The sequence below is a fragment of the Ammospiza nelsoni genome, chromosome 1 (genome assembly GCF_027579445.1).
Source record: "Ammospiza nelsoni isolate bAmmNel1 chromosome 1, bAmmNel1.pri, whole genome shotgun sequence".
In the NCBI taxonomy this organism is placed as follows: Eukaryota; Metazoa; Chordata; class Aves; order Passeriformes; family Passerellidae; genus Ammospiza; species Ammospiza nelsoni.
The window spans coordinates 142,764,715-142,784,220 of NC_080633.1; the positions used below are offsets into that span (position 1 = coordinate 142,764,715).

General features: G+C 41.3%; 1 protein-coding gene across 9 annotated transcripts in view; it reads right to left on the minus strand.

Annotated features, from left to right (window-relative positions):
* The window catches only part of MTSS1 (MTSS I-BAR domain containing 1), a 126,822-nt gene that overhangs the window by 12,014 nt on the left and 95,302 nt on the right, over window positions 1-19,506 (minus strand). For 7 of the 9 annotated variants that reach the window (XM_059466489.1, XM_059466480.1, XM_059466532.1 and 4 more), the window contains 5 exons: window positions 19,132-19,206; window positions 8,059-8,216; window positions 6,730-6,837; window positions 5,697-5,794; window positions 3,521-3,731 (listed from right to left, as the gene is read on the minus strand). In XM_059466489.1, the coding sequence (XP_059322472.1) occupies window positions 3,521-3,731; window positions 5,697-5,794; window positions 6,730-6,837; window positions 8,059-8,216; window positions 19,132-19,206 (650 nt within the window). Of the gene's footprint in view, window positions 1-3,520; window positions 3,732-5,696; window positions 5,795-6,729; window positions 6,838-8,058; window positions 8,217-13,406; window positions 13,933-19,131; window positions 19,207-19,506 lie in introns of those variants that run through there. The other 2 variants (XM_059466522.1, XM_059466542.1) reach the window with 2 other exon arrangements.

Consider the following 19,506-nt stretch of genomic DNA (forward strand, 5'->3'; position numbering starts at 1 on the left):
CTTGCAGCTATTTCAAGCAATGGAATCTACTCAAAAGCAGACTCTTTCCAGCTTTATAACCTGTACATGCAGAAGCAACTTTACATCCAGTTTCCCTCTACTTCACTGTTAAGGGAAAGTGCTTTCCAGATCATTCTAACAATTAAGACTTATCTCTCTGCTGTCTGACAGAACATCAACATTTTTATCTTCATCTGCTTCTTTCTCTCCCTTTGCTTTCATCTCCATGAAGTCACAAGGAGCCTGTAAAATCCAACTGTGTAAGTGCTTCCCCACATGCTCACTTCTAATCCAGCGGATCCTACAATTATCATGCCCTGGATCAAACATCACTCAACTATAACACTATGTGATCACAGACACTCCCAGGCCTCAGTTTGTCTGCACACAGGGCAAGGTGTGGGTTTAGCAGCAGCAGCCCATCCAGGAGCCACTCTGTGCTTCCAGCAGCTCTGCCAGAAGGGCTCTGTACGAGGTCACTGAGTGTCATGGGCAGTGCTGGCCATGCCTGACCTTACACCTGGCATTTAAAGAAACTGTTCCACTCCAGAAAGAGACCTGTGATGCCTTTCCAGCTGTTCAGCTACACCCAAATGTGCCCCTTTAATGAGGATTAAAGCCTTTTACAGTGACCTTCCCTCATGTACAGCCATGTGCTACAGGCTAACTTTTACTCCCAGCAACTGCAGAGAGGTGCTGCTCACACACGGTGAAAGAGCAGTCTGGTTTTGCAATTGCCCTTTTTCCTATCCTCTATGCTAAGTGTGGTAACAGTAAACACTTACTGCTCTTACTACCAACTACAGGCTGGAAAGCAATCTTCATTTTGTCAGACATCTCTCCTCTGGTATGGCCTGTATCTCGTTTCAATCTCCAGTTACTCTTTGTTTGAGACTCCCACCAACTCCCCACCCCCCACCTGTGATTTTGAGGAAATTCAATTTAGTTTTCAGTGACACTTGCTTGCCTAAAATATAGGCAAGCTTATATACATAACAGCTTCACAGAACTCATATATTCACATTCCTATAATATGGAATTATACATGGCCCCCTTCTATTTTTTTTTCTAAAACTCATTATTAAATGAAAAAAGGCTTTGTTGATCCAACATATGCCACAGCATGTAGCTAGCAAACACCATCAAAGTGTCCACCTGCACAAAATATACAGCTTTTATTCTCCCTTGCTCATTCCAGAGCTTGCTTTTCTGCCTTCTCAGTGTCACTACCAGAAACAATGTCATCAGTGCTTGAGAAAGAGCAGCAGCCTCCTCCCACCCAGCACCAAGCACAGCCCCAGGAGATCTGTCAGTTGGTTAGAGACACACAACACGGGTGATGCTGCCCACTGAACAGCTCCTGCTCAGCTCACAGTCAGTCACCTGTCAGCACAACACACACACTTTACTTAGTGCTGAACATACAAAGCAAGACACTTAAGCAAAGATGAAGCAGCCAGGCAATGATCTGTTACCTTTTCCTCTGTGTAAAGGTAAACAGAGCCAGAGACATACAGAGCACATACCTATTTGTTATACCAACACACTACACTTGTCACACTGCTGCAGCCTTCTACAGCTCATGAAAAGCTCAAGGGATGCTTGGATCAGTTTGCAACTTTATGGAGAATTTCTAAAATGAAGTGAAAGCATATGAACTTAGCTGGTGTAAATCAGAGTGACTCCCATCGGCTTTCAGGATGTTCTGCCACCTGACACCAGCCTAAGTTCTCTCCTCTGCTTAACAGGGGAATTTGCAAAGAGAGGTGTTGGTTTTTTTCATGCTAAGAGCAATTGCAAATTTACATCCTTGTCTGCAAACACAGCATCATCATGTGGATTACTGCCCTTTTATGCAGGTGCAGTGGATACTATGAAAACCAAAGATGATGCTAGCATGTGCAACTGATGTACGTATCTTAAAAGTCAACTTCCTTACCTTGTTACTATTCCAGTTTACTTTATTATTGCTCATTTACTTTTTTGCATTTCACTTAGGTTAGCCATAGCCAATCTAAACAAAACATTCATTTTATTAGTGTGCACAAAGTTCTTCAGGATGTCATCTATAAAAAAAAAGCTGCTGTGTCCAGACTGGGGACAGAAGAGGTATCATTTGAAAAGAAAGCATTTCTATTAAAATGAAAGAAGGAAATAAATTTTAAAACCATTGAGTTTCCCTTGAGAAAGTGTTCCAAGCCTAAATGAACCAGTGTTTTTTGGATGATACTTCAAAAATTTCCCTAAGGGTACTACTTAGTAAATGTTCTGCAAAAGGCAAAGGTCTGTGTGCTGTCAAAGGTGGTCTAGGGTAGTTTCCATGGGCTTGATAACCACTAACACTTGCTGACTATGAGGATTAACGCTCCCAACCATGCCTAAAACTACCTACTCCCCAACATGTAAAAAGGAGTGCAACTACATTTTTGAAGTAAAAGATAGTTTTTCTCCAGTGACCTTAGGGTAGATTAAAGTAAGTAGTACTCAACAAGGATACTAGGTCATTTCCAATTTGTAAGTAAAATTTTCAAGGGGATTTATAATGTGAGAAGGCAATTCAGCCTTGATTAAAATATTACAGTTGCTGTATGATTTCTTAAAAAAAAAAAACTCAAAAAACAGCAAAGAGAATTCAGGTGCTGAAAGATACAGGCCACAGAGCATTGCCAATCTCTGCCTGCAGATGGCCAGTGAGATTTTAGAGGAAGGATGCCATGAACAAACAGTAGCAGTTTCCTTCTGCAGATCCAAAAATGCTCAGGGAAGTTTGCTTATATTTGTAGGGAAATCCTCTCTGTGACTGGCTTCAGGATGTTATAATATATGACTACACAAAAACTCATTTCTTATGAGTTTCATAAACAATTAATAACACCTCCCTTTTTCATGCAGAAACCTTATTTCTGCAAGGTCCTCAACTGAGAGTCCAAAATTCAAGTCTATCCACAGAAATGGGTGTCATAAAAAATGGCAAAACAAATTCCATATGATAATGCTGGCAGCATTTAGAGTATCCCAGACCCATTGCAGAGGAGGAATTAAAGAAGTCTCTCTAATGCCAAAGGCATCAGTATTATAGGTGTCAAAAGGATGTTCTGGCATCAATATTTGCCCATTAAACAACAAAGAGCCACCAGATATTAACCACTTGCAACCTGTTCAGGATATTAACTGGTAAATTCAGTGGGTAAAGTGAATATTATTGCCTCATATAAGGTGGGTCCTTCGTGCTCTTGGTTGTCGGTATTTATCTCAAAGTTTGGCATCTAGGCTCCTTCCAGGACCAGAGGGAAAACTGTACAGCCCAGAAAGGACTCATCCCTTTTATGCCAAAGCAGCTTAAATCACTCCAGCTAGAGGCCCAACTTTTGGATAAATGAAATGCACTGAGACAACCCTTACCCTCAATGTTTAAACTGACTCCAGGTACCCCAAAACCACACCAGCTCCTTTTCCTGAAAGGTGAGCCGAGTTAGAGTCCAGCTCACACTCAGGATTGTGTTCTCATGCTTGCACGTACCTGGTTAGGTGCCTCTGGTGGCATGGGGGATGGCGATTTGGACTGGAAAGCATCCTGGGACATGAATCCAGAATCATGGGAGGACACACTGGACAGCCTCATGGGTGCCTGCTGAGGCAGATTGGAGCTGCGATAGCGATAGTGTGAACTAGGTGAGTGCGAGTGCGAGCCACTGGAGCGGGAATCACTACTGTTAACGCTGTTCAGACTGCTGTGAGAGACAAAAGGAACACAGAAAGGAAAGGGGAGAGGAAAGGACACAAGGGTGGGGTGGGGAGAGACCCATATACAGTACAATTAACATTCCACATGTCTCTAGCAACAGGCAGCATAAACCGGAAAAGAAAAATGTTGACAAATTAAATATATATATATATATATATATGCACATATATATCAGTGAAGAACCATAAGCAGCTGCAGTATCCCTGGTGACCAGACAGAAAATGGCATTTTAACTTGAGTGTCATTCAAATGATCAAATCTTGACCACTCAGACTTCAAACTCAGGTTAGGGATGAAGGAGTTGCTACATGCCCTCCCTGAGCACGGCACTTGCTCAGAAAGTGTCTGCTGATGGTTCTCTCCTATTTCTGACTCACAGCTGGACCAGACTGTCAATGGGATTTCTAGCTGGGGGACCAAAGACACTGGAGTTCATCTAAAAGTCTGCCTCTGGGCATGCTGCTGCAGACAGCCAGCAGGACAGTGTGAGACTTCTGAAAGCATCACCAAACCCCCACACTTCAGAGTACCTGGGACACATTTTGCTCACTTGAAGGCTTCCAACCAGATAAAAACACATGACAGCACATGGAGTGAAGCCAAGCCACTGGGTATGGAGCTTTAGTCAGTAACAAGGACAACCAGAGAATGAAACCCCAAAATTAATATCCATTAAAACAAACCAAAGTAATTTTTCAAAGGAAGAGACTGATTTGTAATCCTCAGAATCCACACACACCAGCCACAATGTGGGAGCTTGGGAATTTCCTGCTGGGGTGGCTGAGCAGGACTAGCAGGATGCACCAATCTGATGGCAGCTCCCTGCTGCACTGGCAGCAGCCTGGCCTGAGGATGGCTCTAAAGGATGCACAGGTGAGGCTGCACCTCCTGTGCACCAACACCACCTACACACACCCTGCAAGTCAGCAGGGAGCAGAGCAGGAGGAGCTCTGCTTTGTTTTACCCACACACATCACGCTGTGCCATACAGGTTTTACCATACAAGAAGATGAATTTGATTAGGAAGAGATGATGAATTTTTGGGGTTTTTTTGCCATTTTCTTTTATACCTTCAGGATATTGCATCTTTAAGCCTGTGCTCATTGCTCTAAATATACACATTTTCACATATATATATAAAATACTGACTTTTTTATATATATCTGCATGCAGAGACAAGTAGGTGCATAGAAGTTGTGTTCACTTGCTCTGACATGCTGTAGGTAACTTTGCTCATACACAGGGAACCTGCAGTACATAGCTCATAAAGCAAACTGAAAGGTAATCATCTGAGAGCAGCTGGAGAGGTGTTGAGGAGAATACACAACAGGGGATCTTCCTTTTCAGTAAAAGGAAAGAGTAAATGTGGACACTAGGATATGGGGGCAACATGCTAATAAACTGTTTTATGAGAGAAAACAGTTTTTACAGAGAAAGCATAGACAGAATCCAGTGTTTCAACATATTTCAGGACAGCATTAGACAGCATTAAACAGTCAAAAAAACTTGTATCAAAAAAGCATTTCCATCTACCAGATTGATAGGGCAATTGTCAAGGATGTTTTTCCCCTTTTCAAATAGTTTAACTTACTGATTAGTAACAGCTACTTAGAATAATCTAAAAAGTCATCACATGAAAAACAGAAAAGGAAATCATGAATGGACAATCTCAAGAGTTTAGATCAGTACAATCTGCTCTTTGATCCAAAGTGGATTCAAGAGAACTGAATCAAAAGCATCTTCAAGTTGTGTTGAGTTCAAAAGTTGTTCAGTCATGCCCATCCTTTTTAATATCCCCAGCACATACTTAAATGAGTAAAGACCATGAGGGACTGTTGCACTCAGACTTGCTATTTAAGATATAAGAATGTATACAAATCCATGTCACAGTCTGAACTTGCCTCCCTTTGCCCCCAAACAGGTTAAAAATACATATTACCAATTAACTTACCTGCAAACACTAGATTTTCTGGACATTGTAGTACTGGGAGAGGATGGAGGAGTCTGGTAAGACCAGCTGTAATCAGAACCTTTCAAATCTAAAATTACCTGATGAAAGATAATCAATAGCATCAAGGATGTGGAAAAAAATTCACCCTATTAAAAGAAAGCATCTGATTGTCATACAGCTTTCATCCCTGCCACAAACTTTCAGTGCCAATTGAGTCTCAGTTCCCTTTCAAAATTATGCTGTATCACACAGGTGAGTCAGTTTCATCCTTGGCTTTCCTGCTCTTAGCATACTTCAACACTAAGGCTGCCACCACAGAAAGAAAGTTCAGATCTGAATGGAAAAAAAAAACTTTTAGAAAGTAAATTGGAGATTTATTTTTTGCATTAAGGAAGCTTTTCTGGGTTTTGTTTCTTTTGTTTTGCTTGTTTTGACTTAAAAAAATTATTACAGCCTTTGAGCTGAAGTACTGTATTCAGTATTCAACCACAACACAGCTTTACACTTCTAGGTCAATGATAAGGTGATTACAAAGAATGACAAAAAAGCTGAGTTCACACAGCAGGATTGCAGACAAATGTCCTGCTTGGACTCATTTAATGACACACATTTTCCTATGCATTTTAAGGACAGCAAGGAAAAATGCTCAAATGTTAGACTCCATCAAGCTTCACAAGCCCAGCAAGTTTGTGACTACAAAAACAGAGGGATGCTCAAACATAGGGCAAAGAGATGACACTCATTTCTCAAACACTCTTCACAGAAATTGGGCATCTTCATACCCCTTAAAGTGTTACTGCTATTACTTCATTCTGATCTCACCAAATATTTTAGGGGCACTCAGCCCCTGAAAACAAATTGTCACAACAAGATAGTTTTTTTTCTAAATTTCTCATGTTAAAAATGACCTTGCTGCTGAAAAGCTTCTACAAAGCATCACATTAAACCACTAAGCACTAGTTGTCAATATTCCTCACAACACAAAAGTGGTGCAAGCCACAAATAAAATGTTTTTCAGATAACAAGATCTAACCTGTTCACTCGAGGATGGCAATTTGTGTGGATCCATGGTGAGACTTTTCAGGTCATCTGATATGGTTTGCAAGTGGGTTATTTCTCCTAGCATTGATATTTCTTCTTCCTGAAAAGAAAAGCAAGCCAGGCTAACCACAGTCTTGGTTTCAAAAATCACACCTGTACCACAATATATGACCTTTATCATTTTGCTGATGACTGTGGGAATGCCCAGTGGTAATTATGAAAAGTTGAAAATACTAATTTAGAGTTTTGTAACTACTTTAAGATTGGTATAAATTCAAAGGCCCAGAAATTTTTTCCTCTCATCTACAAGATAAATAAGTCTCAGCCTTCTTCATGTGACATCTTCAGAAAAAGAGTGTCAGTTTTGCTGCACTTGACAAATACCTACTGCTCTATGTACACTCACTAATGTGTCCTAACAATTTTAAGCTTGAGTGTAAATAGGGGTTAAACTCATAGTTTTTGATAGTTAAATTAAAAGCATTATACAAGTAGAGAGCATTAATACATCTATGATTGATTCTGGCTGAAATTCCTTTGACAGCTAACTCAATGATGATTCCTACACTGTAAACTACAACAGTAATTCCTCAGCTACCATTTCTTCCAGGTCCTCTGAGTCTGGAATTCACCTCCTCCTGCTCAGCCATGACTTTTCTAATTCTCTAACAATGGTTTTCTGTTGAGACTGATGTTCTTTATAAACAAGCACTGGGAACATTTCCCAGTGGGTTGGTGACCCTTCAGAAGTGCACCTCGCTTGCACAAAGCCATGAACAATTCCTTGTCAGGCTTCAGACGACCTGAGATGATGAAAATTTACCCAAACCTTTCCAATGAACTAAAAAACTGTCATGTAGAAGGAAAGGAGCTATCAGAAAACTGCATGGAAGCAGCCTGCAATTTGTCAGATAATGTCATTATATACCCAGGGGAGGTCTTGAAACATTTATCAGTCCTAGCACTGGAGTAGGAGTAAGGAGGATTTATATTAAAATGTGATGTTAAGAAGGAAAGCAGTGGAAAAAGCTGGATTTGCAATGTCTCAGGCTGGAATGCATAAAAAACACAAACTGACTTCAGCCTTTGTTTACCCATCAGTCACCTTGAAGGTGTTCAGTGTTTTCCATTGCTGAATCACTCCAACCGCCTACTAGAAAGGCCCCAGCTCTCCCCACTTGCTAGACAGAGAGAGATACATACAGGCTGTATTGTGGCTCTAGAAATTAATTCCTAAGACACAATGAGATACTCTCTTCAGAGGCTTCTGGCCACTTATCTAATCTGTGCATTGTAGAGAGTGCAAACGAAGAGCTCTTACGATCACAGGGCGCAGCATGGAGATGAAAGCGCAGAACCGGCCGCGCTCCTCGATCAGAGCTTTCCTGACAGCTTGCTTCTCGGTCTCCTCAAGCAGCAGGTACTTATCATTGACATCTTGTAAAGCACTATCCAGCTGGGGCTGAATGTCACCCCGTCCTGTATGCACGAAACAATCAAGAGCAATATTGTCAAAACTGTGTCTCTCCAGAGAAGATGACATTATTATCAGCCAGCACTGCTGCTGGATTGTGCTTTTGCAATTTGAGCCTCAACCAGCATTTTCCCTTAATTCAAATCAATAAGGATGTTTACCCCCTCAATTAAATCAAGCATTTCAAAGCATTTATTTTTTCCCTTTTGCACAGAACAAAAATCCAGCTCAATTCAAAAGGTTTCAACAAGCCAAAGACAGCGTTTTAAATAATGACTTTACCAGAGCATTAGCTGTAGCAACACATCTTTCACATCATCCTTGCTGAAAACCAACATCTTACTAACTGGGAGAGTATAAATCACTAGCCCAGGTGTACTCCTCTGGCTTCTTGCTTCTGTGCCTAACAAGGTCCTAATGAGAATTTTGTGGAGCCACTAAATGAATGAATCAATCTCCTATACAAAATGCTACTATGGACATGGATCACTGCACCACTGGGTTCAAGTACTCTGCACAAACCAACTGCTGAAACCATTTTCTTCATTCCAGAGTCCAAACTAAACCAAACCTCTCAACATAGGTTATATATATACATATATTTTTGACACATATGTGTATATATAAATATATATATATATATATATATATCTCCAATATATGTCATGGATACAATTAAATTCCAATGTTTTGCAATAAAAAGCTTCACTGTACTAATTACAGTCAACTCATAATACCAAAACTTCCTGTGACAGCTAAGTACCTTATTCTGTGCTGACTGCTTATGCTGCATTGTGCCAAAAAAATATTCCTCTAGGAATTAAGAGCTGCTGCTTAGATATACTATAACCAATAACGTTGCAGTTGCAAGATGTTTTCATGCACCTTACACTCCTAAATATTTTAAAGGACCTCAGTTGTATAAATTTGTTGCAAATCTCCCAGAAATGCCATCACATGCAATTTAACTACCAGGAAGACAACACTGAAAAAATGGTGGGTGAGTTACAAGCAGCTACCCAAAATCAATTTTTTGGATGATAACCTTTCTGCACAAAGGATTTAAAGCTATGAGCAAGAGGAAAAAAGTCTCTTCACATGTGTAGCACACAATGCAGATGACTCAATGTCAGGCTTAAAAAGGAAAAACCTTTGCCTTACTATTATATGTATTTCCTTAATACTCCAGAGCAAGGCAAAGCCATCAGCCTCCCTGCACTGAGCTGCAAGAAAAGAGAGCAGCGACAGAAGCAAAGAGAATCACACTGGCTTAGCAGAAATACAGGCTGGATACATCCAAATCTCCTCTGCAGAGTTAGACATAGTCCAGATAAAATGCACTGACACCCACATGCAGAGCTCTGCAATGGATCCTGGAAGAATCACATGCAGTGCAACATGGACACAGCCACTGCCAAGCCACCTGGTACCAAACTTCAGCTGTGTCTGATCCTGCAGATCAGTCTGGCTGCTCTAATGTGGTCATGAAACTCACTTACTTGGAAGTAAACAAACTTTAAGAAGAAGAGTCTGAAGGTCCTCTGCTTCCCTCTACCAAAATCAGCATCTACCAGAATTAAGTTACAGCAGAGCTTTGGGTACCTCCCTGAAGGTCCTGTGCCTTTTTGTCCAACACCCTCAGCAGACAAACTGGGCCTTCTGCTTCAAGACCACTCTGTACATTTCAGGCCTTCCCCATACTCTGCCATCAGAGGCAGTGCTTAAACATTTCATACTTCTCTGGAGATGTTCTTTCTAATTCTTTAGGAAACAGAAACTTGCATCATTGCTCAGGCCCTTTTTGAGTGCTGTCTGGAATTACAGTGGGTAAAATAACTACCTGTTGTTCAAGCCTAGATAGTGGCTCACTACCATGGATGTTACCAAGTGCAAAATATATTAGCTGCAAACTAAAGGAAACACTCATTAGTTTGGCTCTGGAGAACTGCTATAAACATTCAGCTGCTCCACCACAATCATGCACATAATGCAGTAAATCCTTTTTAAATGCATTTAGCTATGCAGTGAGAACACACACATTTAAAAAGCAATTGGACATAATTGACAAAGTGGGTTCAATTATAGCGAACTTTGCTACTTTCTGTGGACCTTAGATTTGGGCAGGACATCTTGAACCAGAGAAACAAGAGCAGCCAAAACCTGGGGCAAGAATAAACCTCATTTGCACCTGTGTAATTCACTAAATTCAACAAAGTTATGAGGATAATGTTCCTATGTTCATAATAATGCTGATGTAAAAAGCATGGTTAAAGCATGTGTAAAACTGCACCACTCTCCAACTTCCTCTGCACCTCTACAAAATTCTCATTTTATTTCTTCCAGTGAGTCAGTACAGTAACAGACACACAGCTTCCCACCAGTATTTTCACAGACCCATTTTTATGCTCAGGGGCATTTGGGCAGTCTGTGAAAACACAGAAGCTGTCTCAGGAACAATTCAGAGCAGGAAATAAGCTTAGGTGAATCATTTAGATGAAGCTCTGAAGTCAGATGTTTACAGTTGAATACAGCTCTCTCCTGGTGACTTCTCATAACTCATCTTTTAGGAGGAGGAAAGCTTTATCAACATCCTTTGAAAGCTCCACAATGCAGACATCAATCTAGCACGTCTTTTGAAAGCAGGCATGGCTCTTCGCACTCCCTGAATCGCCAGCTGCACTCAGGAAATCTGAGGGATGAGATCTCTGCCTAATTGAAGCAGTTTCCTTTGCTAAGCAGAGCAGAGCACATCCACACAGCAGCACTCCCACACCCAGAGAACAGCAAAGGTGTGAGGGTCACTGCTGACCACCTCTGCTCCTCAGACACCCTGGGTCTCCACTGATCTGAATCTGCTCCTTATCTCAGAAGGGAGTACTGACCTCTGGAGAGCAATGCAGCTCTTTTCCCCCTTGAACAACAAGGAGAAGGTTAACTGGCCAAAGCAGTATTTTTGATTGCAGTATTTTTGCTGTGGTCACAAAGCACACTTTAATGAGGAACATCAGCAAGTGATTATTTCCTCCAGCCCACATTCTCTGGCCTTTAGGTTATGCATTCCAAAACACTTCCAAACCAACACAACTACCACAATGGCATAAGATAGTTCCAGAAGAGTCTATCATGCAGCAGCTGTGGAAGTGCACCCAGAAGGACACTCCTACGCCAGCTGCAGGCAGGTTTGAGTGACCCACCACAGCAATCAGCAACAGCAATGGTCAAAAGCATCCAATGTAGCCATAGGTCTGCACCAGCCTGACATGAAAAGGACGTAGGGATGGCTCTGCAGTGTGTCCAACTGCACCCAAGAACAAGTCAACAACCTGAACACTGAGGAGGAATTCAAATCCAGCCTCTCTCAAAGAGCAGCTCTGGTGATGCAGAGAGGAGCACAAATGCAAGACCAGAAGTTGTGGACTGAATTCCCCAACAACACCACGCCCCACCAGCCTAGTGACTGGCAGCTGGACACAGGCAAGTGACAGCTCATCATGTGCAGGGAGCTGAACTGCTCATCAAAAGTAACATGGATCTGCTGCTACTTCAAGGACAGTCCCAATGTCATCCTCACAGCAGGTGCTTTACATCATTACCGTGACATGCCAGGGCTTTAAAGGACCAACATGCAACAGAACTTGCATTTTACAGTGTTTTGTGTGAATCCTGGCTAAAAGCCTCATGCAATTTCTTAAATAACTATTGTTCAAAAAAAAAAAAAAACTTTAGTGAAGGAAAAATATTAGGAAAAAAGGAAAAGGCAAATCCAATTTTCAGCCTGTCTGTATTTCATGTCTGTATTTTATAGGACATACTAGCAAAACTCTCAGCAACACCAAGTAATTTTTAAATTCTCTCTGTGCAAGTTGGACTGCTAAAGTTACTGCTGTTATTGACAATGCAATGCAGCAAATATTGGTGAAATTACTGCTTTTCATGTCCTCACAGAAAGACACTTTTTAAATCATCTGCACAGAACTTGAATATTCAATACTGGACACTTGACAGAGTGGCAGAATTTACATGAGACAATGCTGAGTACACCCCTACTTGTACAATCAAAGTAGGCTCCATGGCAGTCATTCCCAAACCATCCTCTTTACAAGAGCACACCTGCTCCAGCTGCCAGAATGAAAAACCTCCTTTAAGTTCTGCACAGGAAAGCAAACAAATGAACTAATATGGATCTGTGCTGAGAACAGAAGAATTCTGCCACCATAAACCTCCTAACTGGGATTAATCTCAGACTCCTTCAGAAACCAAACTCCAATCTTTCTTTTGGCTACTGGAGATCTGAGTCAGCTGCTCATGTTCAAAAGTGCCAAGTTCTGCCTTAACAGAAAAGCTACAAGTTGCCAAATGGCATTTCTGGATTGAATTACAAACCAGGAAAACCATAATGGGTTGTTTCAAAAAACAGGGACAGGCAGCAGCCTCAATAAGGCCCAGCTCCAGGAGCCCAGTGGAGGCAGCTTGTTTGAGAGCTTGCTGATTTAATCAATTCAGGCTTCTCCCAAAAGCAACACTTACATCACTACATTTACAAGTGCAGGTATGAGTCCTTTGCTCAGATTCAGAAACATCATGCTTCATTCACAATGGGATCCCAAGGCAGCTACTTTAAATTTGCAAAATAGCTGAAACAGCATCCCAATTTAAACATATTTGAGATGTGATAAGGCAACAGGAGACAACTGTGATGCTGAATTCCAACCCCTTCCCCAGCATGAAGTAAACAGAGTGACTTGTTATCTATCAGGTAAGAAAGGTGCATGCGATTTTCATAAAAAGGGAATCTGGATCACAGGTTACAAAGACCAACATTAAGGACTTCAGGCTCTAGACTTTAAAAGTCATATTAACAATAAGATACTCAATTATTTGAACATCACCTTGATGATATGTCTATTCCATTTAACTTCTCTGCCAGCTATGACAAGATTTATCTGTCCATGTTATCCCTTTCTAAAATAAACCAGAGATTTATCTATAATACTGGTTTTCTTCTTTTACAGTGTTCCAATTAGATGTCAAAAAAAAATAAATCAAAAGATGGTTTGTTCATCAAGATTAGGCAATATTTTAGTTGCATTAGAAATTAAAGTCTAGGCAGTTAGTGGAGACCAGACACCATAAAGAGGCCACAGCAAGGGCTACAATAAACCAGCCACCAGGGTCACAGCATGGCACAGACTTACCCAGAGCCTCAGCTGGCAGGCAGGTGCGCATGGTGAGAAATTGCAGGACACAAAATTGACACAGAAAGGAAAATAAAAAAAGTCAAACTGGTATTCCAGCATTCCTAGAATTTAGACATTATCATCAGCGCCAAGACAAGAGAGTGAGCAGTTTGGACTAGAGGATTTTGACTTCTTCCATTGCTGATAAAGACAAACGCATTAGTTTTACATCCTGGTGAGCTGTTGCAAATTAAACCTCTGGTTATTTACCACAGTTTTATTTAATGAGACTTAAACCAGTTTAGACTCCTCAGTGAGTAGATGTAAACCTGTGCTTCAGAGAAAGTGCACAACACAGATAACCAGACCCTAGTCTAGTGGCACAAATCATTCCCTCCCAGGGAAGAGGGAACTCAAACCTGCACAACTCTAGAGGGCTGCTGTGTGAGTAAACCACAGCACTTTTTAATGTTCTCTACTGCAATTACATCTACAGATTGTTAATTAAATGAAAACCTAATTGCTGATGCAATGTGGAAGAACATCAAAAAGATTAACTTTGATATGTGTATTTTAATTTACAAACTTTACATAATAAAATTTTGCAATAAAACTGGCTTGCTGTCAAAAAAGAGGGGAACTATCAAGAGGCCTTCAAAACTCAAGGAACAAAAGTAAATTGAAGAAATGTCTTCAATCACTGATTTAGCAACATGTCTTCACTGCATTTTTGTAAAGGAGAGCTCACATTATAAGCTTGCAGGGGGAAAAACCCTAAAAAAAACCAAAACACACCAAAAAGCCCTGCAGGCACCATGGCCTCATCCACACAGGATTTTTTTCCTGCAACAGATAAGGATAATTTGCTCATTAGCTTCCCTCCTTCTGAGCTGCATCTTATTGACTCCACAGAGTTTTGGCTCTCACTTCAGTCATGGTGCCACACTAGATCAAGTTAGAGGAATGAGGCTCCCTCTGGGGAGGAAGGCTCTGGCCAGGGATTCTCCCTCTCCAGCCTGCCACTCCAGATGGGGAAGTGCCATGTACAGACAGAGTGCAAAGTGCTTGAATGAGAAGGTCAGCACTTGCTGTAAGAGCTGAGACATTCTTCACTTATAATTGCATTGAACAGCTTTATGCTTTTTTAGTTTAGAGTCATGGGCTTTGCACAACCATCCTTGAGAGCAGTCTAACAACATTACAAAGACCAGAGGGAAAAAAATCCTAAAAAAGCTCTAAAACACAAAGACGTCATCTTTGCTAACCAGGAAGAGGAAGAAAAAGCACTTTTGGCAGTATTACAGTAAATTAATAATAATGTTCTACAGTAAATTAAAAATCATGTCCTAGTCTCTGAATTTCATTAGAATCACAGAATACTTTCTCAAACTGCTGCATACTCAAAAAGAGAGAATGGCAGTTTGGATACTCAGCACTGATGGGAACACAAGAAGAAATGTTGTACTGAATGTAAAGGGAATTCTGCAGAAACTTCTACATGTCTTACAGACAAAACTCAGTTTTCTTCTTAATATGTCCTATATTATTGGGAGTGCTACATCCAACAACTTGTTACATATCCACTTGGATTTAAACATTTTCCTCAAAGGTCAAACAGTGTCACATGAAGAACCTGAAAATGAAACCTACCAGTCAGATTATAGGTAGGAGGGAAATCTTTTTATTTATTCATTGCATTTCTGAAATACAGAATTTATTCATTGCATTTCTGAAATACAGAAAATACACCCAATGCACTCCAGATTTTACACACACATTCAGATATATTTTAATCACTTGATCATTTTTTCTTCAAGAATCATGCATTTTGTTAACCTTCCCAAATGGTTACATGCAGAGCCACAGCTGCTGCCTCTCTCCTGATTCAATACAGCATCAACAGCCTCTAGCAGCTATGGAGCCACTTATAAGGCCCTGAATCAGCAGAAACCTATATTTGGAATTTATTTCAAGTATATGCATAATTATTCTGCTGACTCGGGTTAGCTGGGCTGACTTCTGGTGGCCAATGTTTGTTGGAAAACAAAGAGCAATTTAGGAGATGTCTGCAGTTCTATGCACTACACAACTGCACCTGTTCAGACAGGAGCCAAGTGTCAATGCTGGGGTGGGCAACAAGCCCTAGGGGCCTGTTCCCCATGGGAACAAGGGTGAAGGAGGCCTTGAGGAGGAACCTTGAAAATCCCCATGAAATCCTCAGGGACTGCATGGTTCTGGGAGGTGCACCAGCATCCTATTTAAGACTACACAGATTTAGCTTCAGATGGATTTTTTTTCCTAATAGTTAAAGACAACAAATAGGGTGAAAATTTTCTCTGTGAGGTCTTTTGAAATGCAAGACTTTCATTTCACAGTTGTGTCACTTTACTAAAAATACCCTAGCAAACTTCCAGAAAGGACCCTGGAGTTCCTTGCGTTTTGTTTGGAAAGCTTGGTGTTTTCCCCATCTCTTCAAGCTTTGGAAACACGCTTATTGCAATGAACACACTTACTCTGCAAACACAGTTTCTAATACGTGATCTTAAATGCCCAGCCTGAACTCTGACCTTGGCCACGTGGAACAGGAACAAAGAGACCCCACAGAAGCCATGGAACAGGCAAACCCCTGTGGATTCAGCCCCCAGAGCTAAGGCAGGGAGCCCAACCTGCAGCACTCCCACCAGGACAAGCCCCAGAGCCCATGACCCTCCTTCCTGAACATCCTTGGGATGCAGACAAGGAGCTGCTGAGCAGCATCAGCTGTGAGAGAGCCCTGCAGCCTCAGGGCTGGGGGACACCACTGCCAGGATGGGAACGAGGAAAGGAGAGGCTTCCATGTGAGCTCCTCCAAATGGAGCTGCCCAAAGCAGAAAGAAAACACTTTCCCGTAAGGTCAGATGGCAAACAGCAGAATAAGCATAAAGGACCTTTATAGTAGCATGCACAGTGTTGAAATCCAGAATTCTGCACACATCCCGCTTGCCCACAGGTGATCATAAAGTTAATTCAGAAGTATTTTTACAAATGCTAGGAAGGGAATGAATTGGTTGTTTTAGAGTTCCCATAGGTGAGATAGTAACTTTACAGAAAAATCAAAGGGACAGGTTCTGCTTGAGGAAGAACAGAACAAAAAAAGTCTGTAAAACAGAGAAACAGGAGAGTTGAAGACACAGGAAGACATTCATGCACTCAGCCACTTGCCTCCAGCGCAGTTTTCCCACAGTTCAAGCCTCATTTGTGTCCTAAAGCAGAATCACTTCTGCAGCTTTATCATGTTACAAAATAAACCCCTTCTTGATTTTTTAAAACCCTCAGTAGAAGCAAGAGCAACATACTTCACCACACAGGACACTGAACAGATCTGTCAAGATGGGTACATACAGAAACATTTTCACAACAACACTTGACATTGCAGTCAGACCAAAGCTTTATTTCTTCAAGATAGGGACCAAAGCAACAAAGAGGAGAAAAGGCATTTGCTCCTGTTTTTTTCTTCTAACTTAAGCATTGTTGATAACTTGCAAGAAGGCAGAGAGAACTTCCTCCCATCCCCTCTCTACTCCTGCTGGGGCCAACAGCTTTGGCATTTACACAGCCTTAGGAGCCAGGGCTTCCTCTCCCCAGGGCCACGAGAACAGCTCTCAGCTCCTCAGCAATGCTGCAGCTCCTGCTTTTCCCTGCACTGGCTGCCTGTGAGCCCTCAGCTCTTCCACCTGCCCCATGCACTCAAACATCCCCTGACTCCCTGTGGTTTTGTGCTCTGGAGCAAACACCATGAGTCTGACAGCAGCTCCCAGAGGGACAGCACAGAAATACAGCACCTTCACCACACCTCCAAAAGAACATCGTAACGGCAAATTAAGCAAGGGAGTTGGATTAAAAAAAAAAAGAAACAAAACTTCAATCACATCATGGCTGCTACAACAATGGCAAAATGAGGCCTGTTCCATTCCTTGCTAAAAGATGTTTAATCCTGAAGGAGGACAGAACACCAGTTTCCTGACTCTCATCATGAGACTTGGTTCACATTTGAGGAGGGGGATATGAAAGCAGAACATCCAAGGACCAAGTCTGCTTGCTTTAACCACTGCTAACAGATGCAGGTAGCATCTGCAGCATGAGAACAGTGGGGTTTTTTTCCAGCTTCCTCTTTCCTCTTCACACTTCACAGAAGATGATGTCTCCTCCTTCAATACTGCAGAGTGATTTATTGAACAGTCAGAAGCAGGATAAAGGGGAGATAGAGCCAGACAGCTGTCAATCCATAGAAACTGGCTCAAAAAATGGCTCCCTCCTCCCAGATCCCAGACATCCAACCCAAACCATTCCATGTTTCTATGTTTTTCTCAGTGCTTACCTACCATGCACCGATGGATTGTTTGTATCACACAAAAACAAGAAGAAATAAGACTAGAAAAATAGGGGAGAGACAGGAGAAGACATGGAAGGAATACCACAAACTCTATAAAGCTGTTGGTCTGCTGTCAGACATTTCATCACACAAAATGAGAAACATGTTTACACATTATCCAAAAAATAAATCTTACCTCAAAAAGTCTTATCTCAATGGTAACGGTCACCATTCTGATTTAGGACACTGAACTGACAGACACACAGAACACTGAGCTAAGCTCCCTCTTGGTGGCTTTCATCTCTCCTTTCCTCATCTCTTATCTAAAGTCAGCTAACATTCAAGAGCAGTTTTCCAGTCACCTGGCTTTCTATCAGTGTGATTATTGATTTATCTATATGGAAAGACAGTTAGAGACAGCTCACGTGTTCTGGGTAACACTTACACAATTTCAAAATGTCAAGAAACTCCCCACCCCAGCATTTATTTTGCTTGTCCCTGGGTTCACAGTTTTTAGGCAGGAGGGGAAGGACAAATTTCAACCTGCAGATTGAGAGCTGCTCAAAGCACACTTCTGACCCAGCTGGGAAGAGCCCAGTGCAGGAAGGGGAACCAGGAAAGGGAACCAGGAAGTCCTTGTACAAGCTCCCTATCATTGTTCCAAAGCCTGGTGGGGTTTGCACCTGGCCAAGTAAAACCCTTAGTGATGGCAGTGCTGCAGCTAGCAGTGCTGCATGTTTCCATCAGAACAGTGATGAAACTCCTATGACAAGGTGGAGGTGGGAGAGCAACATGAGATACAGCTGCTAAAAAAGACAAACTGTCTTTCAGGAAAATTCCCTTTTTCTTCTCACTCATCTTTAGTTTTCTATGATTGCCAAGAACCCTTCCCCCCAAAAAAAACCCATGCCACTGTCTCAGTCTGATCAATAAAGTAAGGTTTAGGAGATTACAGGCTGTTTAAAAAAAAGGAAAAAAGAGGAAAAGTGCCAGAAAGGAAGAACAGTGAGAAACATTAATAGTTAGGGAACATTTACATAATGCCTTTTTTTAAATGATTCCAAAAGATTCTAGAAAATTTTACAGGTATCTGCACAAGTTATGTTAAGAGTGTCAGTGTTCCTAAAAAGAAAAAGTTAGCAGTAAGGGCTCTATTTTAAAACATGATTGACTTTGCACAAACAGTTTTAAGGCTTTTGTATAAGAACATTAGACAGCAGCTCCAGAACATGATTTAAATGACACATAGCAATTGTATCCTGCTACCCAAGAAGGTACCAGGAACACATTAGAGGGGCAGGATTATTACAGTAGAAAGTTCCATCTCTGTTCCATCTCTGTCAGTGAGCACAGCTCAGGAGGCTGTTAACAGTACAGTAGGAAGCAAGTTACCTTTCTTTGCTTTCTTCTGTAGCTTCAGTGTATCAGATGACTTCTTTTTAATCTCCTGGCGGGCTTTTTTGTATTCTAAAAAACACAATCTCTATTATCAATACAATCAATGCCAAAATGAGTGTTTTTCACAGAAAAGGCTACATTTAAAGACATTAGACTACAAACTTCTTGAGAACAGCTACCATTACACAAAGCAGCTTAGAACTCACATTTTGTAAAGCCTATACATTTGGCTTAATATAACATGTTAGGGTGTGAGCACATTCACATACCAAAATCCTTCCCAAATAAACAAAGCCTTTACAGAAATAACAACTGAGAACACAGTACAAAATTAGAGTGCTTTTCATTTCATCCACTCTCAGGAATGGA